At 45.5% G+C, this 26,706-nt stretch overlaps 1 protein-coding gene across 3 annotated transcripts in view; it reads right to left on the bottom strand.

Moving 5' to 3' along the window:
* Nucleotides 1–26,706, bottom strand: part of CREB5 (cAMP responsive element binding protein 5) — a 1,158,307-nt gene that overhangs the window by 286,125 nt on the left and 845,476 nt on the right. The window contains exon 1 of one of the 3 annotated variants that reach the window (XM_086941711.1): nt 9,612–9,740. The exons of 1 other annotated variant lie outside the window; for it this stretch is intronic. In XM_086941711.1, coding sequence (XP_086797837.1) covers nt 9,612–9,622 — 11 coding nt within the window. In that variant the 5' untranslated portion in view covers nt 9,623–9,740. Of the gene's footprint in view, nt 1–9,611; nt 9,741–26,706 lie in introns of those variants that run through there. One more of the 3 variants, XM_086941710.1, reaches the window with a different exon arrangement.

Raw genomic sequence — 26,706 nt, 5'->3', positions numbered from 1 at the left:
ACAACACAGCATGTGCCAGATTTGCTCAGACACCCTTAAGACTTCCTTCTTTAGGTGCTGAACTAATCCTGGAAATGGTTTATTTTTCTCTTGGCATAAAACCAATATTGCATCATTATACTCATATATTTCTTTACTCGGTTTTACAAAATAGAAAACCATAAAAGCAGTGTTGCAATCATTAACAAAGAGATATAAATTAGGCAGATGGGGCAAACAGTAAAACATGCCTAAAATGATAAAACAAGGGTAATTTGAAACTAACTTATTGAAATCAACATTGAAATGAGAAACTGTGTACATAACATAACCATATACCTTGAGCAGGCATTGTACACAACATCTTATTTGGAAGAATGTGTAAAAAAACAACTTTCTCCATTTATGCCTGCTATAGATTCCAATTGGAGAGTTCTTGGAGTGGAATCACCATGCAAAACCATCTGTGGGACTTTTGTGCCTGTGGATTAAAGACCATTGATCACTTAATCTGTCCTTGCCCTGCAAACTCATTTGATTGCTCAATGTTCTTTTGTTCTCACCATGCTTTCTCTGTTTTTCTTCTTTCTCACTTTCTGTCACAGATGCAAGATGGTGCATCTCGTTCTAAAATCCTGAGGTTGTAATTTATGAAAGTAATTGGTCAGGACCCTTAATCTGCCCTTTTCTACCCTGAGAACCAGAATGCTTTCAGTGTGACTTTTGCATGGTCCCATTTTTTTAGGGTGGAGCACAGCTTGACATCTCACGTATAATCTAGTGAGGTCTTCCGATTCGGCAAACATGAAAAGAGTAAGTAATGAGGAGAAATAAAGATATTTCCCCCGCGTTATGCCAGCCTCGGGTAGACTTACCATTTGGTGCAAACCCATGGCTAGAAGTCTTTGTAAATATTGGTTTGCGTCAAAATACATGGGTACATGGAAACGCCATTGAACCACCCATGTAACGCCAACCTGATGCAAGACAGTGCTATACGCACAAATCGGGATTTGTGTGGTTTCATAAATCCCAAAATGGATTTTAAGTTGGGCCTGCACCAAAGAGTAACCCGGCCCAGACGCAGAATCTTAGGAGATCTGGGCCATAATTGCTATTATTGCCTAAATCTTACGTTTTGATTATTAACCCATGCCCCTCCGGTGCATGTTTTTATAATTATGTCTATGACTGTGTCTCCTGTACTCTTGCTGAAATGAGGTTCAGGTATATACCAGTCTTTCTTGACGAACTTCCTTAAGGATCTCCTCAAAACCTGAACGAGACTTCGCAGGTTTATTGTTGTGAAATAAAATATCTGATGTTTTGTGACTGACTCAACTAGCACGGTCTCCAAGAACTGCTGCAGCATGTTTGTACTCCGGCCCCAGAGACGCCGCTTTAACAACTTCAAAAGGATGGGACACAGACTGACATCACTCAAGACAGAAATCGGTGCACTGGAGACTTCACGCACCCCATAACCCACCCTGCTATCCAGCAGTTCCAGGGCAAGCCAGGGAGGCTTTACTTTCTAGTTTGGAAAAGTGTTGATGCTTCATAAATAGACTGGCTTCAGCGGAGAATGTTACGTTCCCAGTTTGCATATTCAAATCTTTCTTTTATTGTGCTATTTTGGGATAGAATTACAAAAATGTGTGACCAGCGAGAGCTGCAGCATTGACTTCCCTTTCCAAACGCCAAGAAATTGTAATAATGCACGTAAACACACGCTCAGAACTCTAATTTCAAAGACATGTATTTATTTATTTTTATTTAAGTTTTATTAGGTACCACGAACTTGTCAGAGTGGCTTAAAGGGGTTATATACGTAACAGAAAATGTTATTCATGTTTTGAGGCAGGGGCGATTAAGTGATTTGCCCAGAATCTCGGAATGGTGAGACGAGGCCGGGGTTCGAACCCGGTTACCATTTCAATGACGCAGTTACAGCCACAAGGCCACATATCCTTCCCCCAAATAAAATGAATTTAAAAAAATGCTTTTTCATTCCTACCAAAAAATGCACTACGCTTAGTCTGAACTTGCAGTCTGCCAATTTTTTTGTGAACGGATATTTGTGTGCTGGGAGAGAGTCGACAATTTGGAAAGCATGTCTGTGAGAATGAGAACTCTTTTGAACACCCCTCTCCAAAGTTTAAACACCTGTGCGCGCCTGCAAGGCGTGCCAAGCGTGCAAAGGTGCTGGCACAAAGTTGGCGAGTGTGAAGGTCAAACACATTACTTTATACTCAGAAAAACATAGACAGACGTGCCACAGGGTATGCCATGAATGTAACCCAAACAGGGTGTTTACTGATCCTGCAGTGGGTGACTCTACACCCCCATATGTATGTTGTACATGAGCTGCCACAAAGGTAGTATAGGTCATAATAAAACATAAACTAATAAAAGATAAATACATCAATAGTGATAATAAAACACCAATGGTAAAATACCTAAAAACCTCAATAATACTAAACACATAATCCTGAAAACAAAATCTTTAAATTCATGAAGCCCAAAAATGAATCCATCGCATCCACTACACAATTATGCGTCTAACTCGCGATGATAGTTATGAAGCGCTATATAAATTCTGGTATTCAATAAATACAGTATACAATGTAATGTTGAAAGGCATTGTCCATACTGCCACCTACTGACCAGAAGAAAACGTTTTTCTTTGTCCCATGTGCAAACGGGAAATATATATTATGACATTAAAGTTTTGCGAAACAAAACGCTCAAACAAAAAATAGAACCAATCAAGACACTGACTACAAAAAGGTGAATACGGACTGCCGTGTAAGAGGGAAAAAAAGTAGTTGTCGTCTGTTTAAAAACGTTTTCATCTTTAAAAATGCTCGGAAATCCCCAAACTCTACATTCATAACACACTGCCATATGATCTGGGAAAGTAGCTAACAGTCACAAATTCACAGAATTATAAAATCGCCTCCTTGTAGGAAAAGAGAAAAATCAAGGTTCCAGGAGATATTGTCAATAAAATCGTATTAAATATATTCTAATTTTCAGAAAATTATCATTTCGTTTTTTCTACCATTTAGTTTTTTAAAATCATTTTTGGGTAAAACTGTTTAAAACTATTTTACGTTATTTTTTGTGTATCATAGAGTACAGAATGTAACGTTCAATATCTGTGGTGAACGTATGTTCGCTGCATTTCTCACGACTGAGTACATCATGAATGCAGTGCACAACACACACCTTACCTACACATGAGTAAACATATGTAAACTGGAAAGGACGACTCAACAGTGAGTGGGAGGACAGAGCTCGTGGGCAGAGTGCCTTTGGCTAACGGTGCTGGAATTTGCATGCCACCCTGGCATTCATAAGTCAAGGATTTTTTGCTATAGCCTGGACATTTTAAAAAACCTAAAGATTAATCATCTGATGAGCTTAGTTAAAAGGTGATACAGGAAGACTGACATTAACAGAAGCCCAAAGTAATGTTAAGAAGTAGTCAGAGAGAAACTGTGCCATTTATGGGTCCGTTTGAGGAATAGCTTAGTGTGTGGTGGAAAAGGACATCTGATTGGATGCAAACATGACTAGTAAATGAGATCAAGAAAACAACTGCTTATGGCTTACATGTGGTCGCTGAGTGGGTTTAGCACTTGCTGCTGAGAGAAGCAGTGATTTACAGGCCAGTGTTCAAATCCTGGCAGAGCCAAGTCAGCCTTCCATCCTTCTGAGGACGATAGAGTGCCATTCAATTGGGTGATAGCGCCTGTTGTGTTCAGTGCGTACTAATACGCTGGCAGAATCGCAATTGGGGCTGACCATGTTATTTTTTATTCTTGTCACTCAAAATGGTAATCTCTACCCTCCCGCACACCTTCAGTGGTAGTGGCACCAGGGCCCGTGAATAGAAGGGGCCTTCTGGACCCAAATGATCACAGTCTTTTGCTACCATACTATACCTAGTGGGCCCATTTTCCCTTGATCGCATGAAGGCCCATGGCCAGTGGCGTAGCAAGGGAGGTGCCTGGGAGTCCGCCCCGGGCGGCACAAATTTTGGGTGTTGTGGCTCCCCGCCACCCTACCTCACCCGCTCTTACTGCGGAGGTGCAATCTCACCGGGAATCTCGCTAGCACCCCCGTCCCCCCAGCTCTTCAGGGGAGCGGCAACGGCAGGGACCGCCACGGGCAGCCAAGTGCCTAGCCATGCCACTGCTCACGGCAATCCATTGGTCCAAACTGGAACATACTTGGCTGTGAAGAGGTTTCCGTCTGAATTACTCAAAGCTCAATATGGTCCTGTTCTAAAGCAATTACTATTCCTGCTTCCATGACTCTTCAATAAAAAGATGAGTGTTCTAGGTCAGGACCATTGCCGTGGCCAATACTGCTGCCATTCCAGATAAACTAAATCTGATATCCCCTCAAATCTTCTATTCTGTGTGCTTGCATGCCCTTGCCCCCTTTCACTACTTCGATGACGCATATGAGGAAGAGACTCCTACCATTACTCTGCATTATAGGCAGTGGTTGACCCACTAACGGCACAGATGATGGGGTACTGCTACCAGCCCCAGCCTCAGAACAAGCACTGGCAAGTCAAAAGGTATAGTCTTAGCAATCATGCAATGTTTATTTATGTATTTATTTTACAAACATATACAAAGTTTGTGTTTTTTTTTATTTTTTTATTTCTAAAGGGGGGAGGTGTGTGGTATTCTTATGTCATTTGTAGAATTGTTATAGGTCACTAGAGAATGTGATGGGATTCCATGTGTGAGAGAGAGGAGGAGTTCTGTGGAGATCGGCTGTGTTTCCCTTGTCTCCCATCAGCGGTTGTTAAACTGTTCTCTATTTTGAATAAATCCTTACTTCAAAACCCACCACGCTCAAGATCGTTTCTACACAAAGTGTCAACAAAGGCAAACATATAAAACATGTTAACAAATAGGAGTAGCCAAGACACACCAGCCCTGCCACTCAAGTGAACTGCTTTTCAGACAGCCACATGTGATCAGGGAAAATGCCTTCACTACCTTTGTAAGGCAGCCAATGGATGAAATGGGCTGACCTATTTTCCCCATGCTATATGCTGTGGTGGTTGGAAACAAAATGTGAATTACACTTGAGCAAATCAATGAAAGTAAGGGGTGAATTAAATCTCCTGTGTGTATACATGAATGAATTTGTATTGAAAATATGAGGTTGGCCAGACAGCAAAAGCATTCTTAGGGCCAGACCTAAAATGGCCATTTCCCTTTCTCTCAACACCGAGCTCCAGTTCAGCATTAAGAACAAAAAGGCCCACTTAGGAGTATCCAATAGTGTGGCATTCAAGCACTTGCTTCCTTCCCCCAGGAAACACTAATATGGTGTTACAGCTATGCCACCACTTGCTCACATTTTGATTGGTTCAGATGCTCCGTCCATCACCACCCCCTTTTGTACCGCTCACATTTAAAGGGCAGAACACTGACCCCTAGAACTATCAATACCACCAATAGTGCCTGCCTAAAATGGCGCTGTATTTCCACCACCACACCAGATCTACGTCAACTATCCCAACACCAGCCACACACCTATTGCCCACATTTCACGCTCTATACAAATTAAATACTACCTCGCTTTGAGTCTTTATAAGTTACTTTATTTATTTAGCACCCATGGACTTAATCAGCATAGAATTAAACAAACGAAATGATTAATTAGACAAGCACGTCAATAAAAATTTACAATAAATTATGGGGATGTTAACGGTGCACAATCTTGACAGCTGAAGCTCCTATGGATAGGAACAAAGGGATATAAAGTAAAAAATAATTTGACTCTAATAGTGGGAGGGGGGAATTCAACCATTCATTGGGTAGAAATGTTTGGAAAATAAAAAATGTGTTGTTATTTTTAATTAGTCTGTTTGGAGTTTTGTCCTTTTGGTCCATGTGTATCCACGCTAATGAGTGAAAATGAAGTGGTGATGATCCAGACATCGAGTTAGGTAGTCCTTCTTCCATGTTTAGTATTTAAACTTTCCCATATTGGGCTATTCTTGAGCTGGAATTCTAGATTTTCCCACTGACGGCCTGCGTCTCAGTGACCTGGAGGTCTGGCTCATTTTTCTCACAGTGTGTGGACTCTGTACTGTAAGGTGGTACAAGGAAAATTGACCCCCAGAATTTCGACTTACAAGAATACCAAGGTCTGAATATCGAGGCACAAACTATCTAAAGGTAAGTGCACGCATGCAGCACTTTAAATGTACCGGTGCTGTCCGGTACTGAGTAGTGTTGGCACTTTTTTATTTTGAAAGGGAGAGCACCTGCACTTTTCAAGAGGGATTTAATACTTTTAATTTGAGAGTACCGACACTTCTCAAGAACAAACAGATACTCTGGTACAGGGTACCTGCAATTCTAATTATCTATTATTCTATGTATCGTGAATATACATGTATATAGGTGAACAAGGCAGCTATGCCGACATGCGTCATAGCAAGAGAAAATTGAAATAAATGAAAGGATAAAATAGCAACGCTACCCCTGTGTCGGTGTCTGATCTGTATCAAGCTCAGAATTGGTTTGTATATATATTATACATATATATATTTATATATATACACACAAGGTGCATATATATGGAGTTAAGTATAGAAAATCTAGACGTACTAACATGTTTATATTTTATTTTCGATATTGTATCCCATCAATATTCTGGTGTCGTTATTCAGGGCGCCCACCCTGCTGTAAAACAAAGCGGGCACCTTTAAAATAATACTATGTTCACTACATATGCAGTTTAGTACTGGCGCGGCTTTGGAATAGAAAGAAACAAGCACGGTGAGCTGGCTTGGAGCTCAGACAGCAAGCGATGAACAGGTGAGGGGAAATCCAGTGGTTATAGACTCTAAAACTGGAAGGCAGCAAGGAGAAGGCTAGGGGGGTGCTACCAGGTTATCAGGACTTCCTTAAATTACCTGCCTGGAGGGACCTCCAACCTTCACTTTTATCTGGGGTTCAAAGGAAAACACATGTGTTAGCCTAAATGATCTTCCCAGGGCACGATCATCCCTTTGGGGTAGTTGGAGGGTCACAAAAGCTACCAATATGTCCAGGGTGTAGTGAGTGAGCTTCAGATTGTGAGGGGTACTTATAACAGAGTATTTCGTAAAATACCTTTGTTTTAAGACTTTCAAAACACAAGAATGTGTGTGTTTTTGTCTGAGTGAGTATATAAAAATGTCAGGTGAAATCCAACAGACACCGTACTATACCCAACTGAAAGCTCCTGCACGTACCCAAATATTAACTAAATAATACATTTATTATGGGGTTGCAACACCCCAAACACCGCCCCCCCATGAAGCTATGCCCTTAAATATTTGGCTTCTTATGGCACCCTGGTGGCCTCTTTCATAACCCCGAGATGTAATCGATCTCCTACGGATACCACTAGGATGCCTTTAGCTTCTGATAGTTTTAATGGCTGATTTGGGTCTTTTTTACATCAGTTTATTGAAATTGCCTGAAGGATCCTGTATTAAAAAAAATACTGTTCAGAACAATCATATCGGGTTCAAAAGTGTGATGGCAGTGAGGGGGCATGAGTGTGGCGATGAAAGCTGCAGTAGTTTTACAGATATGCTTGGCCAGTGGTGGCTGGACCCGGTAACAAGTATTTATTTTATTCATTTACTTATTTATAAAGTTTTATATAGCGCGAACAAGATCCCGAAAGATATCAGAGCGCTTTACAGTAGTATGAAAGAGACGACATGAAGTAGGGCAGTAAGAGAGGACAGAGGTGAGAGGGGTAGGGAGCGTGGTGTTACCTGTCAGGGGGCTGCACTGTTTGCTTTGTGGGGATGGGAAATAATATATATGCTGTATGATTGTGCAGCTATGTCAGGCAGAAGCCACACCAGACATTATAGGTCAATGTATCTACAGGCCTGGGGGAAGGGATGTCTCCATATGGTAAAGAATGGGAGAGCCAGTGGGACCTGTAGGAGTGAATCTCTCTTTCAACCGTATACAAACAAACCTGCACACGCAGCACGTGGGTTCCCAGATAAAACAAAGAACACGTCGGCCTCAAGATGTACTCCCCTGGGTCTCATCTAATGAGTGCATGCATTATAAATGCCCCTCACCCACAACTCCCCCCTCAAACATTGTCCCCAGGGGTCTTACCTGCTCTGTTCTGTATGACCCAGAGCGAGGCTAATGGACTTTACATTGTAGGACAGCATAATTCTATTTTTCAAGACAGTCATTTGACACCTCATTAAGTCATCAGCACAGGCAAGAGTATTTCTTTAATTTGCTTTAAAAAGAAACAAAACCTATTTGCAAACATCTACATTGAGCAGCGCCACTCAAGCTGGAAAACAACATAAAGCAATGTGTATTTTTTCGTGCATTTTTTTTTCATTTCTAGTAATCCATGGGCCATAACACACAGTGCTCTATTTCACACAATTATTGTTTCTAAAGTATTGAATCCTGTTCCTTTCTGCTTGGCTGCTGGTTGTCTAATACTGCTTAGAATCCCACTCCAGTCCCCAGTGACTTTCTGCCACGGTGCACACTATATACAGGTACAACCACCATCCGCCTGGGTCAGAGATCACATTTAGAAACAAGCGCTGCTTTTACAATAATATTCGCATTGATGGGGAGACAAAAATGTAGTAAAAACAAACATGCATTGCGCAACAGAAACAAATGTATTGTTCTTGGAGATATTCTAAATAACAGAAAATAAATATTATATGAGAAATGCAGGGCTATAGCTTTAATAACAGTAACAACAAATGTTCGCCAATCAGAATTCATCCGCGTGTTTTTCAAATGCCTCATTGCCACTATCTCCTTTTTGAGTTTCTGATACCTCGGATTAATACAATCAAAATCAGATTTTACAAGTGACTGCACAATAAATACATTGCGTAAAACAATCCGTTTTTAACTTGAAAGCTCCGGTTATTCGGCGCTTTAGTGTCTCGGCACTGTGTGATGATGAGGGGAACAGTACACCGACTTCGCTGTCTGACTCTCACGCCGTCTATCTGGCTCTAAATGCCCAGAGCCGGCTGACCTTTCACCCCGCCCGGGAAGGGTTCACCCGATGACCTCCCACAGCCCCGGGCACTTGTCGAACTTTCGATGCCTCGGCCGGCGCTGACAGGCATCCAAAACAAATGACATCCCGCGAGCAGCGCCTAGAAAGAGACCGCGAGGCGCTAAACAACGAGTAAATCAAGTGGAGTCGACCATCAGCGCACTGATGATAACGGGCTCCGCCGCCCCTGGAGGACAGGTGGGCACTGTGCAGCCCCGACACCCCCTCCAGAGACCGGCATTACATCACCAGCGGACCATTGGTCCCTGCAGCTTCACTCACTCCTCTGTGGACAGCGAGCCCTGCACTGACCTCCCCCTGGAGGCAGAGGGGGGGGCGCACGTTTCTTCACCATCACAAGACGGGGGTCAATAAACACGTAGACCCCTCTCTCCACATTGTGCACAGAGAATCCTGCACTGACCAGTGACTCTAGCACCCTGCCAGAGTGCAAAGGAGCCCCATGGGGACACCCCGGAAACTTCATCACATATCAGAAAAGTTTTTAAAAAAATTAAAAAACAAACCTCATGGACATCACTGAGCCTGAATTCCCTGCTGAGGTGCCCAACGTGAGAGCCCCGGAGTGAGTGCATGTAGAACCGGAGCCAAGGCTTAACTAGCCCCCGTGAGTCACATCCTTCCCATTTGATTGCAGTCCAAGTCATGAGGTAATGCCCCGGCCCTCTCCGCCGCGCGCTCTCTCTCCTCCGCCCCTCCCCGCGTGCCCTGCCTCCCGCCCGCCCTCCTCCCGGCCGGGCCCAGCGCTGCTGCTGCTGCTGGTGAAGTCACCATTTAAATCTGGCAGCGCTGCAGCGAGGAGGCTGCGATGTAACCAAAACAGCCCCCGGCCAAGTTCCAGACGGACGGGGGGACCTGGCGCGGCGAGTCGCCCATGGTGACGGGTAAACAGACAAGGAAACAGAGCCGCCTCCGAGAGGGCCCGAGCAGCTGTCTGCGAGATCAGAGTAAACACGCGCAACTCCTGTCACTGATTTACTGAGTTTGATCAGAAAACGGGACGAGAAGAAAAGAAGAATAAGGAAAAAAAACACACGCCCAGGCGTTTCAAGAACACAGGGAAGAGAACTAGCAGACCTCGGGGAGGGGTGGGGCCGCCTAGGTGGGGCGGGGGCGTCATGGGGGGGGCTCTCACTTGTGATTACCCGGGAGTATGAATGGCTGTACATCTGCAGCTGAATGCGGATATGAGAGAATGAATGGGCGGGTGAAAGAACCAATGGATGGATGGATGGCCGAAAACGCGTGGGTAGGGAGGTAGGTGCACGTCTGGACGGAGGGGAGGGTGGAAAGGGCATTAGGATGGATGGATGGATGAGTAGTTAGATATATTTGGCAGATGGATGGATAAGTAAATGTATGGGTGAGTAGGTGGATGAATGTATAGGTATATAGGACAACATGTAAACTGGAACAGTGTTCACAGAACAATCCCTGGGCGCATCTTGAATGAAGGAGCGCTGTTGGAACAGCACTGCACTGCTATCTCTTCGAGTGATTCTCAATACGTGCCTTCGCTTTCACTCTAGCAGCAGGGCATCCCGTTATTCCTCGCCAGCTGTGCTGGATCTTAGGAGACGCGCCATACACGTTAGTGCTGTTCGCTGAAACCAGATTTTCGCACTGCAACAAACTGTCTGATCTTGTGCAAATAATTGAATTCGTCTGAACCTCGGCTCCCCGTGCCCCCTACTATCCCGACCAATCGGACACATTTAGAAAACACTTCTGTCCTGTATAAAATGAAGCTTTTGCTGTATACTTTTCCTTTAAGACTCACACATGACCTGTTCACGAATAAACTACTTTATTCCTATCCAGTTGCATTTCTCCATTGTTTCACTTCCATTCCAAATCCAGCATGCTTTCTAAAAACGTTTGGTTTGTCTGTCTTTTTACAAAGCCCACTGACCAGTTTGCTGTAAACGCCTTTGTGAATTTAGACGTGCACTTTTCCATTCCAATGTATTCCATTGGTTACTCATAAAGAACTTGACCCCCGAGAGATATTCAGTCCGAGTGCTTAAACTGAGCTCACATTTTACAGAAAAAGAACCACGAAAGTAATGATTATTCACTGTCCTGCACCCATATGTGCTACTGTTTCTCAGCTCTAGGCACCTTAGCTCTAAGAACCCATACACTCATCAGCAGGGTTTTAAGTGGGATGAAAAAATGGGAGGGGGGTGTCTCTCAAAGGGGCGTGGCTGACGCTGTAAGGGGCATAGCTTAAAACGTGTAAGCTAAACATCTGTGCTTAGCATAGCATTTTGCTGCTTCTGTGATTGAATCCAGATATATGAATACAAAAAAAGTAAGATCACCTACAACAAGCTAGGGCTATTAGCTTTGTCAATGGCTGTTAGTTGCATAAAATACATAAACAACAACTATGGCTTCGTTGATTATAGTATTGAAAATACTTCCGTTCTGAAATTAAGAGACTGTAAAATAACTACAATGAGTCTCTTTGAAGTTACCTCAATGGCAGTGAAGGGTAGTATTGCTGCAGAGTTAAGATTTTTTTGTCATCCCAAGGCTAAGGGCAAAAATGGACAGCCCGAAACAGACCCGTTTCAGCACCTGCTTATTAGAACTACGGGTGAGAGCACCGGCAAGACCCAGCCCACTTAAAGCCCCGCTCCTCAGCCCTCTCTAGGCATTTTCTGATTGTAAGCATTGTTTTCCAAAGAAAGGTGCACACTTTTTATTCTGACCACACCCCTTTCAAGGAAACGATAGATTTAATTGCAGACTTTTCTTTAGTGCCCATATCTTGACACATTTCAATTGGATTGTGGTCGTATGATGTGTGGTTCTTACGGAAACAGGCTGAGAAGCATTACATTTTACCCTCATTTGGGAAGGTGTTGCAGGGCAAAGAGGTACCGGAACTGAAAACCACAGACCGGAACAAAGTGCATACCGAATAGATCTTCGCCAAAACTTTGACAGACCCCGATTCAGAATGGAGGCCTACCAGCTCCACAATTAATGTTTCAGATATGTCAGCCTTCTACTCCGCCATGTTTCCAGTCTCGCTATGCAGGTGCTCCTGGTTCCAGCTCTGTGCCGGTTACGGCTGGGTTCAACGTCTTTTCCGGCCATGTACACATTGGCCTTGTCAATTTTTTTATTGTTTGATTAATTAAAATCTTACAATGTAAAATCATCAATTACACAACCATGATAAATGCAATGCTTCAGTTCTGAAGACCAATGAAAGCATGAGCAGGAAAGTAGCCTACTGTAAAAAAAAATAATAATAAGTAATGTGGGCCAGTTGGAATGCCTCCATATTACAGATCTACAATTCATATCATTATATATAAAAGGACAATTATACCCAATAAGATCATTAATTTTAAAACTCTATTTTTTGGCCTCCTTAAATACATATATATATATAGTTATATATGCATTTTTTTTGTTTTAAAGTGCAAATAGTCCTGTGCAAATTAGATTGCACACTAGATGGTTTTAAAGTCTCTTTAACAGTGTTTCTTTAAAGTTAGTCAACCAAGTTTGCTATACTTAAGGCACAAGATTCTGGGTATTTTTTTTGCTAAAATCAAAAATGTTGTGAAATTTGCATTCATGACTTCAAGACTTCGTGACTAACATTGCAACCTTTTTTCAACAAAAGGTTCAGACAGTTTATGATGCCCTTAGTTCTTCTGCGCTGAATACACCTGTCGAAAAGAAGGACTCTGCCTCCCTGACTGGTCCTAGTTACTTTTGCTTCCCCCCATTAGAGGAAACACAAGTGACAGATTTAATTACTCAGATGAAGTCAGGATCTCCACTAGATCCCTGTCCTCCACGTGTAGTGCACATGGTCTCACAGACGGTGGCAGCTGTTCTGACCCCCTTGATAAATAACATCATCACCTCTGGTGTTTTCCCCAGCATCTGGAAGAAAGCCTGTATTAAGCCTATCCTTAAGAAGGATACGTTGGACCCTACTGAACTTAAGCATTACCGGCCAATATCTTGCCTACCCCTGCCAGCCAAGATTCTGGAGAAAGCCATAAATCAAGAAATGATGCGGTATGTCGAACATAACAAGCTTCTTGACCCCTCTCAACATGGCTTTCGCCCCTCCCATTCAACAGAGTCTGCTCTGATTATGGCAACCGAAAACATCCGAAGGAAAATGGATGAGGGTACCTGCCACCCCATTCACTGTGGACATCCGTGTCCCCGCGAGATCACGTGTCCCTTTGAACAACCAGCTTATCGTCAGGTTTTCTGTGCATAAACATAAGCAGATACAAAATCGAATTCAGTCTTTTCTCAGCACAATCACATTCAGATGAGCTGAGCGCCACAACCTTGTACTATATTTGATCTAGATGGCTGGTTTGAGAGGGTCTTGAACCCCCGGCCCATTTTTAATTGTGATTTGTCATTTTACCATCACAGGTGTGGTTCATAAGAGAGTGGAAAGTGAAGTGGATAACCCCTGTTGGCCCTGAAGAAGTTGCGCAAAATAAGAGCAACGAAACATGTTGGTGACAATGATTCACACAAAACTCGGCTGAGTGTGAATCGTTTTTAATTTGGAGAACTCACAGCCCAGAATAAATCAGGAGTGGCCAGTGAGCTCTCTAATTTTAACTGTGTGAGATTCACGGTTTCTTTTCTCACTGGGGGTATTGGTGCATGTGCACACTAAAATAGCAAGTATTCATCTTGACTTGTTATTGTAAGAACAATCAGTTCATTGCTTGATTGATGTTATGAAAAAGCACTATTATATGTTGTTGGTCTTTTTCCTTTGTTTGTCTTTCCTTTCCACTACTATAAGAGTGAGTCACCTATGATGATAAATGGGTATACTGGCAATTACCAGCCAGAAAACCCCATTGGCGGTTCTTCCGTGAGGGGCTCACTCTTTTCTCCACATTTTTTCACATAAAAATTTGTGGTGGGTGATGGTATGATGACAATTTTATGATACTTTTCTTGTGTACTTTGAGAATACTTGACACTTGCACGGGTATGAATAGCCCAAAAACATTGGATATGTGGGAGTAAAAGTTTTTTCACCACTACGTTCCTTGTGCATAAAAATAAGACGATTAACAGTGTCTAGAGGGACAGGCCTTATTTTCCTGTTGAATCTACCCTATCGTCACCCAACGTCCAAAGTCATCAAGGAACTTCATTGGCTCCCAATTAGGTCTAGAATTCAGTTTAAGGCCCTTTGTCTGGTCCACAAGTCCCTGTACGGTATGGGATCTGATGACGTCTCCAAACTTCTTCCTCGTTATGTGCCATCGCGCATGCTGAGATCAGCCAATCTTGACTTGATATGTCAGCCAAGAATAAAAAGAATGCAATGGGGTGGCAGATCTTTTGCGTACCAGGCCTCTAGACTGTGGAACTCTCTGCCCCTTATATTGCGCTCACAAAAATCTAAATTATGCTTTAGAAAAGCATTGAAAACCTGGCTCTTCTCGCCACATTAATGATCTGCTTTCACCGCTCTCTTTGTCTTTACAGCGCCAAGACGCCGCAGCATTCGTGCGCTTTATAAGTATTTCAGTCAGTCAGTCATCTATTGGCTTGAAACAGACTACCAGAGCTTGTCTGCAAGATCGTGCTCCTCGATTATTAAAAATGCTTTTTAAATATCTCCTTCTTTCTCCATCATTGCTGGGCATATGCAAACTAAGTGGATGATTCTTTCTTCCCATTGGTTGCATAGACTGCAGAGGATCGATTTAGAAGGTGCGGCCATGGTATTGCATGTGGATTGATCCTGGAAGATGGCCAAATCTCGCATCAATAAATATGTTTTTATTTTTGTAGACCAAGACATTTCTAGATAAAGCTGAAATTTGGAAATCTTATACTCATTCAGAATAATCCATGCATGTGCTCTTTTTGAGAACAACTCTTTATCTTTCAGCAATGATATTCATTTTGTTATTCTGTTAATTGCCTTTTTAGGGCTCGCCTGCTGATGCGCATGCGCATAGCTGACGAAGCTCTAAAGTGGCTTAAACAGCGTTTAAACACTGGCGATTCCACTGGCGATTCCTTCCAGTGCATGTGCGCTTTTTAGGTCATTGCGCAAGCGCAAGCCCTAAAAAGCGCGTGCACAATGCCACCAGCCGCCTGCCTCGCATTACCACATCAAAGGCAGCTTCTCAGCGTGCGCTCATCCCCTAATTATTCACGGCCGGCCGGCCGTACTTTCAGTTTCACGCCGTGTCTCCTTTTATGCTCTTGATGTGGTTGTTGTTGCTCTGTGACCCTCATTGGTTTCAATAATACTTGGGTCTGTTCACTTTACACTGCTTTCCCTTTGAGTTCTTTGATTAGCCAGCTCGAAGGAATTGATTGTTGCCTACTTCCATTCAGTATAGAAATGTTCTTTCGTGCACTATTTTGTTAAAGCCATTTTAACAAACGTATGAAAATGATCGCATTGCTGTGGTATTTTTTTTCAGTGTCCTATTCAACGCTGGGTCAGTTATTGGTGATGCTTAGTGATTATTTAATTGTAATCAAATTGAACCACGTGTTTGTATTGCAAAGTGTAGACCTATTCTGTATTTAGAAAGCTGCTAGCCGCCTCTTGCCTGTGATGAACCCAAACAGGAAGTGGATGTCATGAGTGCATGTTGTGTAATTCAGTATCCTATCGCGCATCCGCCGGGGGAGGGGAGGGCAGGAAGGGATGGAAAGATTAAGCAGCTCGGTGTCCCTCATAGGACGCTGCAATTAAAGCTTCTGGTGAAGCCTGCTGCTGATGGTCTTGGCTCAAAACCGGGCAGTGGCCACAATCCAAGCCTGCGCAATAGCAGTGCGGTAAAGCCGTATTTTCTTGTCCAGTATAAGGATTGTCTTCTCTCATTCGGACCACTTTGTAAATTCCCCTCCTACTTGGCCAGCTCTTGGCCAGTGTTGCTCTTCCGGTACATTTTTTTTTTGCAGACTAGATAGCACCAATGCAAATCTCTAAATCTGCTTGTCACCAAGTTGGCCTTAGTTTTAGTGAAATGGCTCAAATGGCCTAACATCTGTGTTTGCATTGTATCCCAAGAAACACTGAAAAGAGCAACCCCAAACAATGTGAAGAGTTTGCACTTGCAATGGTGCACTGCGTATCTGGGAACATATGATTGATTCTCGTAGGCGTGGAGTATGCCTTTTGTAGGAATGCTTCAATATTGTGGTCCACTCAGTGCTAGTAATTTGCACTCCCATAACTCACCCGTTTACACTATAGTTCAAGTGGGTCTGGCTCTGCGGTTCTCATGAGTGAGCCGTAAAGGAGTGTAATTGTTATGGACCTGTATTGCGGACTCATGTTCGGGAGGTTCCTCTGTGCCATTTTCCAGCATCTCTGCATCGTTACCATGAAGGCGCCATGTAGCAGAAAATGTCCCTGCAGCAAATCTTAATCCTCACTGAGTTTTTGGATTTCCGTACTAGTGCCCCTGCAGATAAAACTGCTCACTACTGTAATACCTTTTTCATCACATTAGTGCAGTCCTTTCCAGTTTGCCTGGTGGCCAATATGTCCAATGTTCTAGGTATTTCTTTAGTGCAAGGCAGGTGTGTTCTCTCTATTTGACATATCCAGAAAAAAAACAGCGTGTCTGGATTAAGATGCCATAATCTTTGACAAGTGACTTTTCTGAAAGGGGTAAACAATTGTGACAGAAGGGAGGGGGTTTTGCGACACCAGTATAGGGTGCGGCTGTGAAATGTGTATCCCCTGGTAGCACCTTTTGAATCATGAGTGCCAGTGGCTCTACTGCCAAAGCACATACAGGGGAAAGGGGACCCTCCTGCCACTGTTCAAGGCTCCGGTATGATCAAGCCCTTTCTGACTTTAGCCAGAGGACTGGAGTATAATAGTTTGAGCCAACCCAAGAAGCCTTGGCCCAGCCCTCCCCCTAACATTGCTGCTTAGAAGTCTGACCTGAGGGAATTGAAGGGTTTTTCGATGTTTATGTAGAACACCATAGCTGAGTAACAGATCATCAATGGGTCATGGCTCCTTTATGACTCCCCTTATGTTGGGCATGATATTGCGGTGAGTTTAATTCCATTTTGGTCTGGTTGAACAAGGTCACCCTATGGAACAGTTGGTTCAATAAGATTTTACTTAAGATTTTATATTCACAGCTCAGTATTGACCATGGCCGGTAGGATGCTGCATTCCTAGATTTATTGAATATCCCCAATTTGGGGGCCAGTACGTGCCAATACATTTCAAGTTCTGAACGTCTTCTCTCTGGCCAGTTCCTTATTAGCCACCTTTACCTCCTGCACTGTGCTTTTGGAGCAGCTGCTACCTACTGCGTGATCTTAGCAGGCATAGTCTAATTTTTGGCCGTAGTTGACATCCCTGGCCGAAAGTCGTCATGGTAGATCTTGAAGGCTGCGTTTATCTCAGTTTGGTAATATATGGACTGACCCTCCTATTGGTGAATGTGCTGTATGTGTATAGTTCCTTATTCTCAACTGACCAGCCAGGCACCTCCCTATTTCTCGCGCTCGTCATGCACTTTTGTGATGTAGGCCGTTCCTGTAATCCTATCCCCTTGCTTAGCCTGTCAACCAGTGACATCAGTTTTTAGGGCTCGCCTGCTGATGCGCATGCGCATAGCTGGCGAAGCTCTACAGTGGCTTAAACAGCGTTTAAACACTGGCGATTCCTTCCAGTGCATGTGCGCTTTTTAGGTCATTGCGCAAGCGCAAGCCCTAAAAAGCGCGTGCACAATGCCACCAGCCGCCTGCCTCGCATTACCACATCAAAGGCAGCTTCTCAGCGTGCGCTCACCCCCTAATTATTCACGGCCGGCCGGCCGTACTTTCAGTTTCGTGCCGTGTCTCCTTTTATGCTCTCTTCCTAGTCATTTTCTATAATATTCCGATTTTTAAAAAAAGGCTTTAAAGGGCTCGGAAGGGCTCAAATGTGTGACCTTCAGGTTACGGACGGACAGGTTGCTGGTAATCACTCACGTGAAAAAACTTAAAAAAAAACACCAGGGAGACACCAGTAGTGGGGCTGACAGTAAGCGAAGATCTGTGGTTGTAGACCAAAGGGACATTACATTCACATAAGTGCCAGAGGACAGAGGGCATTAAACTACAGAATGCTACAAGATGGTGTCGCTTAGGTCCTGGTTTGGCAACTAAAGTTCAAGATGATAAAAAAACACACATTCCCAAATGGTTTGAAAAACAGGATTGTGTTTCTATTGGCTGTAACAAGACCATGCTCTTAATCTCTAAGGACGCATGACCTTGATGTGGAAAGCCTCCGCCTGGAAAACTGTGACCCTCAACTCCCCGATTATTTCTCAGTCCCTCTCCTTAGGGTAACAAAACAAACACAGAGCTTGACTTTATAGTGTTGACACGCAGTTTTACCGAAATAGATTCTACCAGCATGGATCAAATATTTTCACAAATCCTCCCGCCCTCTCTAATCTCATATCCTTACCCGCCAACCCTTATCAGCCCCTTCCCTGCCTCTGCCTAGATTACTCCTTCCTTAGCATTCTCACCCCTCATATGTCTAGCCTCTACAAGACCCCTTATTATTTCTCCATATCCTAGCCCTTTCCTTTACTCCCCATGCACCCACCACACAGCTCCACAGATGCACCCACCACCCAGCTCCACCGAGGCACCCACCACACAGCTCCGCCGAGGCACCCACCACACAGCTCCACCGATACACCCACCACACAGCTCCACCGATGCTCCAACTAAACTCCACCAATGCACCCACCACACAGCTCCATCAATGCACCCACTAAGCTCCACCGATGCACCCACCACACAGCTCCACCTACACAGCTCCACCGATGCACCCACCACACAGTTCCACCGATGCACCCACCACACAGCTCCACCAAGGCACCCACCACACAGCTCCACCGATGCACCCACCACACAGCTCCACCGGTGCACCCACCACACAGCTCCACCGATGCACCCACTACACAGCTCCACCGATGCACCCACCACACAGCTCCACCGATGCACCCACCACACAGCTCCGCCGAGACACACAGCTCCACCGCACAGCTCCACCGAAGCACCCACCACACAGCTTCACCGATGCACCCAGCTCCACAGATCCACCCACCACCCAGCTCCACCGATGCACCCACCACACAGCTCCACCGATACACCCACCACACAGCTCCACCGATGCTCCAACTAAGCTCCACCAATGCACCCACCACACAGCTCCATCAATGCACCCACTAAGCTCCACCGATGCACCCACCACACAGCTCCACCTACACAGCTCCACCGATGCACCCACCACACAGCTCCACTGATGCACCCACCGCACAGCTCCGCCGAGGCACCCACCACACAGCTCCACCGATACACCCACCACACAGTTCCACCGATGCTCCAACTAAGCTCCACCAATGCACCCACCACACAGCTCCATCAATGCACTCACTAAGCTCCACCGATGCACCCACCACACAGCTCCACCTACACAGCTCCACCGATGCACCCACCACACAGCTCCACTGATGCACCCACCACACAGCTCCACCAAGGCACCCACCACACAGCTCCACCGATGCACCCACCACACAGCTCCACCGGTGCACCCACCACACAGCTCCACCGATGCACCCCCCACACAGCTCCACCGATGCACCCACCACACAGCTCCACCGATGCACCCACCACACAGCTCTGCCGAGACACACAGCTCCACCGCACAGCTCCACCGAAGCACCCACCACACAGCTCCACTGATGCACCCACCACCCAGCTCCACAGATGCACCCACCACCCAGCTCCACAGATGCACCCACCACCCAGCTCCACCGATGCACCCACCACACAGCTTCACTGATACACCCACCACACAGCTCCACCGATGCTCCAACTAAGCTCCACCAATGCACCCACCACACAGCTCCATCAATGCACCCACTAAGCTCCACCAATGCACCCACCACACAGCTCCACCGATGCACCCACCACACAGCTCCACCGATGCACCACCGCACAGCTCCGCCGAGGCACCCACCACACAGCTCCATCAATGCACCCACTAAGCTCCACCGATGCACCCACTACACAGCTCCACCTACACAGCTCCACCGATGCACCCACCACACAGCTCCACTGATGCACCCACCGCACAGCTCCGCCGAGGCACCCACCACACAGCTCCACCGATACACCCACCACACAGCTCCACCGATGCTCCAACTAAGCTCCACCAATGCACCCACCACACAGCTCCATCAATGCACCCACTAAGCTCCACCGATGCACCCACCACACAGCTCCACCTACACAGCTCCACCGATGCACCCACCACACAGCTCCACTGATGCACCCACCACACAGCTCCACCAAGGCACCCACCACACAGCTCCACCGATGCACCCACCACACAGCTCCACCGGTGCACCCACCACACAGCTCCACCGATGCACCCCCCACACAGCTCCACCGATGCACCCACCACACAGCTCCACCGATGCACCCACCACACAGCTCTGCCGAGACACACAGCTCCACCGCACAGCTCCACCAAAGCACCCACCACACAGCTCCACTGATGCACCCACCACCCAGCTCCACAGATGCACCCACCACTCAGCTCCACCGATGCACCCACCACACAGCTTCACTGATACACCCACCACACAGCTCCACCGATGCTCCAACTAAGCTCCACCAATGCACCCACCACACAGCTCCATCAATGCACCCACTAAGCTCCACCGATGCACCCACCACACAGCTCCACCGATGCACCCACCACACAGCTCCACCGATGCACCACCGCACAGCTCCGCCGAGGCACCCACCACACAGCTCCACCGATACACCCACCACACAGCTCCACCGATGCTCCAACTAAGCTCCACCAATGCACCCACCACACAGCTCCATCAATGCACCCACTAAGCTCCACTGATGCACCCACCACACAGCTCCACCGACACAGCTCCACCGATGCACCCACCACCCAGCTCCACCGATGCACCCACCACACAGCTCCACCGACACAGCTCCACTGATGCATCCACCACACAGCTCCACCGATGCACCCACCACACAGTTCCACCGAGGCACCCACCATACAGCTCCACCAAGGCACCCACCACACAGCTCCACCGAGGCACCCACCACACAGCTCCACCGCAGCACCCACCACACAGCTCCACAGATGTACCCACCACACAGCTCCACAGATGTACCCACCACACAGCTCCACAGATGTACCCACCACACAGCTCCACAGATGCACCCACCACACAGCTCCACCGAAGCACCCTCCACACAGCTCCACCGAAGCACCCACCACACAGCTCCACCCACCACACAGCTCCACAGATGCACCCACCACCCAGCTCCACCGAGGCATCCACCACACAGCTCCGCCGAGGCACCCACCACACAGCTCCACCGATACACCCACCACACAGCTCCACCGATGCTCCAACTAAGCTCCACCAATGCACCCACCACACAGCTCCATCAATGCACCCACTAAGCTCCACCGATGCACACATCACTCAGCGCAACCACAGCATTACTCAGCGCAACCACGGCATCACTCAGCGCAACCACAGCATCACTCAGCGCAACCACAGCATCACTCAGCGCAACCACAGCATCACTGGTTCAAATATGTTCTTTCAATGTTTCAAGCTGTTTTCAAGCTTTCATGCTTTATTACAAATCACAAAAAGATGTTAATATTTCACTTCTGTTCTTGGATTTTCGTCACAATAAAAAACACTGAACATAATCTTCACAAAATTTATTTACAAAGTTTAAGCTATTGCCATTGCCATTGTTATTTGTAATATCAATACATCTAAGTCACGTAAATACACAACATGTTGCATTACAAATGCTATACGGGTTTGCGAAAGTTATAACTATTGGCATTATATTTGACAAAGCTATTAATTTATCTATTTTAAAAAATAACACATAAATAAAAAAAAATCATTTATAAGACCAATAGCTCAAACTTTCCTAATGCGAGCCCTACTGCATTTCCAATGCTTGTTGAAGGATGTTGATGTTATAGCCATATCCCAAACCTCATGTGCCGATAACTCCTCCAATGCTATTTGTAAATATTTCCAAAATTGTGAACTATTTGTTTTTATTTGTTTCCATACCTTTATATATTGACCCATCCTTGCAATGTTGCTGATTGGATATATCAAATTCCGATCGTGCAGGTGATGCATTGGAGGGAAGCCAAAAACAAAAACTTAAAGGCTTTGGTGATAACATTATTTAGGTTTACAGAGTCCTTGCCGCAAAGTGCTTTTCTACCGTAGGTGATACTGGGCAACAATTTTGCATTTATTACCTTTAGCATTGGCCTTGTCAGAACATGAAATAAACAAGAAAAGTGCCTGAAACTTAAATATGCAGACAAGTACAAGAACCTAAAATGAGAAGGGTAACGGAACATGGAAAAACTTGAATGTGCTAGCCTTAAAATCATGTATGGGCGGCGCCATACGAATTATATAATTCTGTGGCTGTAGCATTTTCCAAATAACTATTGATTTTTTCCACGTGCCATACAATCCACAATTTGCTGCATAATTTCGAGAGTGCACCAAAAATCCTCAACAAATCCAAAGCTAAAAACTCAAGCATTGGCAAACCCTATAGGGCCAGGTTCAATGAGCAGCTTTGGCAAATTAGCATGAAACAAACCAAGGGAAGCCGGCTGGAGTGGCCAGAGAGGACTATAATTGTAAAGTAGTCCCTCATACAGTTCCAGCAAGCACTGTACAGAAGGTGACAAGATACACCCAAACAGCCAATGGAATTAGGTGACAGATGAATGCCCCACTATGGTGAGCCAAGAAGTGATTGACAAGGTCTCAAGCCAATAGCTGAACGAGACTGATCAAAGAAAGCATATAATTGAAAGAAGCAGACCTATGGCCACCTCAATGTACATTGTTAGCAATAGGCCAGCTAACAATTGTGCACTTAAATACAGACCTAAAGAGAACCACACGTGGTGCTGCACAGTAGCAGACTTTTTGCAAATGTTAACTGGTTAACTTTCAGTTGCTAAATGCTGTATTAAGGTCTTAAACTGGTGCAAATAAGGTGAAACTCGTGCCCATGCAATACAATCACCTGTTAAAACTATGAAATACCACAATATTACTTCTATGGAATGTGCTTAATTATTCTGCATAATTTACCTTTTCATACTATATAATTTAACCAACCACAGTATACAATTTGGTCATCCATTGCAGTATAGCTGCAGTGGTCCTGAATAATAGCAGAAAGGATGCAGAACATAGGACATGACAGAACAGCATTACAGTATGAATCATAATTAAGTAAAAGCTCTAGAGCCTGACATGGGAAATAACAGTGCCAGATTTTGAAAGGCACAGGGTCAAGGCCGATTTGCATATGGCCATGTCTGAACTGGGGTGGTGTGGAGTGCAAAAAAACGATGGATTTAGGCCCAGATCTCTGTACTGGGGTGAATGTATGACATTGTTCTGCATTCTGTCCATCAACTGTTGTTTTTGCATTTGTCACCCAGAGTGGGACGGGTATGCTCAGACGTGAGTCCTGTGCTCTCCACGCCACTGGAGTCAAGCTATCCTGGCTGAAGACGGCTGATAGCCAGAAACCGGTCCTAGGATGCTTGATTCCGGTCCGGGGAAGACATGGCTTGGCAGTTCAGACTGGACTGTTCCTATGAGGCACAGGGTCAAGGCTGATTTGCATATGGCCATGTCTAAACTGGCGTGGTGTGGAGTGCAAAAAAACAATGGATTTAGGCCCAGATCTCTGTACTGGGGTGAATGTATGGCATTGTTCTTCATTCTGTCCATCAGCTGTTGTTTTTGTATTTGTCACCCGAGTGGGACGGGTATGCTCAGACGTGAGTCCCGTGCTCTCCACGCCCTGGAGTCAATCTATCCTGGCTGAAGACGGCTGATAGCCAGAAACTGGTCCTAGGATGCTTGATTCCGGTCCGGGGAAGACATGGCTTGGCAGTTCGGACTGGACTGTTCCTATGAGACACAGGGTCAAGGCTGATTTGCATATGGCCATGTCTGAACTGGGGTGGTGTGGAGTGCAAAAATGATGGATTTAGGCCCAGATCTCTGTACTGGGGTGAATGTATGACATTGTTCTGTATTCTGTCCATCAACTGTTGTTTTTAGATTTTTAAACGAGTCAGAAAAGTTACACTAGTTGACAAGTCTTGGCAAAGCCAATTGACTTGGACTTAATGTGCTAAGGCACGTTAGAGAGAGCCAGCAGGAGATGACAGAGAGATTTATAGTTGTAAAATAGTCCATCATGCAGGTGACTGTAAGCACTCAATTAAGGCGGAAGTACACCCAAACAGTCAAAAGCATTAGGTGAGAGATGAACTTTCCAGTGGCTGAGCCAAGATGTGATCGACCAAGTCTCGAGCCAATAGCTAAAAGAGGTTGATCCAAGATAACCTATGGTGAAAGGGGTGGACTCACAGCTTATTCTATATATGCAGTTAGCAGCAGGCCTGCTTAACAGTTGCACTGTCAAAACTAAGACCTAAAAAATGGGTACATGTGCCTAAATGTCACAAAAATGTTTATGATGTGTGCCAGAACCTTCAGTGAGGCATATTATCCCTGAACTTGCAATGCAAGGTCAAGAACACAGAACCTGAAATGAGCTAAGACAGTAGCAGAGGTGGCAAAGGAACCACCGAACCAGAGATTCAGAAAAACAAATGAAACAGCACGAGAACATCAAACTAGCCAAAGCAGTGCAGCAGCGAATGAATTCCAATAAATTCCTACTGCACCAATGGCAATAATCACTCAGTAAACTAAATGTTAGAGCGTGGATTTAAATCTGAAGAGTTCACCCAGTCTATCATTCTTATTAAAACACTTTCACATGTCAGTCATAAAACATCATATAAAGACCCACTCAGTATTCCAGGTACAAAACTGCAGTGCGCTTCGCTGAAATGACCCCTTTGTCACACACTGAGCCTTTTACCTTTGAAACACGTTAGTTTCCTATGTTTTGCACTTCTGTCCATCCCACCCATGTGATTAGCGCATCCATCAATGGCAAACCTGGACTCACCTGAGTGGGCCCTTCGGAGCTCTGTGGTATTATTTGACATTTTCTAAGGCTAGATTTGTGTTCCTGGGATTGAGGGTGGGTACATATTTCTGCTCTGGTCTCACACAACGCACCCCACAAGCCAAGGTGCCTCTGGCGGACCCATGCTGGGGCCATTCCTCTGAGATGGTTTCATATTGTGCGTTACAAGCCAGGGTGCCTATGGGCCATGAGCCAAGGAGCCTTTGGCGGGCTCATGGTGGGGCCCTTACATCTGCGAAGGTCTCACGTTGTCCTGTACAGGCCAGCATGCCCCTGGGAGGTCTATGGTAAGCATTGACTTCTAGGAGTGTTTCACACAGCGCTTCACAAGCCAGGGTGCTCCTGGAGAAGCTGTGCTGGGACATTTACTTCAGGAATGGTCTCACACTGTGCATTTCAAGCCAGGGAGCTCCCGGGGGACCAATTTGTAATGTCTGGCACCACTGACGATGAGCCACGGTGCCACTGGCAGACTTATAATGGGCCTTTACTTCTGCAATGATCTCTCGCTGTTACGCACAGGCCAAGGTGCCTCTGGGGGATCAGTGATGGGCATTTATTTCTGGAATGGGCTCACACTGTGCCCCATGAGCCACTGTGCCACCTGAACCTGGGACTTTTTAAGGGCTCAGGGAGTTGAGACCGTGCAGCCCCCTCTCCTTAATTAACACATTGCGTCCCGGGGGATGGGGTGCCTTGAGGCCAAAAAAAGGCTCTAGGAGGGGGGTCACGCAGACCCCTCCCCTTTAAAGAAAAAAATAGACTTGGGGATTGGGTCTCCAGGGACTAATGAGGCTCTGGTAGGGGGGCTACGAGGCCAGGCCTTGTGGCCAACCCCGCCACATACTGCCAAAGGCTGTGCGGTGGATGGGGTTGGCTGCATGAGCGTATTGGCAGCCAGGCCCTGTGACCAACCCCCCATTGTGCATGACCGAAGGCCCTGCACAGCGTGGCGTTGGCTGCTTTTGGGGGTGGTTGCCAACAGGGCCTTCAGCCAACCGCCCAACAAGCAAGTCGGGGTTGGATTTACGTAGGGTAGCAGCCAGGCCTGCAGCAGGGTTTGATTTTCATATTGTAATAAAATATTACTTTATGTGAAAAAACCCTAGCAGTTGACAGTTTCTCAAGTAACTATAAATCATAAAGTAAGGCAACTATAACTCGTGCCCTCACCATGCACTGCTAATTACCCCACATATTACATCACTCATGACATATTCTATGACATCATTTATATTATCTCTGCAACATTTGCAATAAAATTATTGACGAGAAAACTCTGCATTGCGGGGGTGCGAGTCATGGTTACTTGAGATAACTGTAACTATATAACGGGTGAATTTCTGTGTTTTTTAGAGTTTAAAAAGTTACATTGTTAGTGAACATTTCACCTACCTATAACTTTAACCTTTATTTTTTTCAGTAAATATATGTATATATAATATTGACCTCATT

The sequence above is a fragment of the Lissotriton vulgaris genome, chromosome 10 (assembly GCF_964263255.1).
Source record: "Lissotriton vulgaris chromosome 10, aLisVul1.2, whole genome shotgun sequence".
NCBI classification, from domain to species: Eukaryota; Metazoa; Chordata; class Amphibia; order Caudata; family Salamandridae; genus Lissotriton; species Lissotriton vulgaris.
Note: the sequence above shows the minus strand (reverse complement) of the source record. Positions and strands in the feature narration are given on the sequence as shown.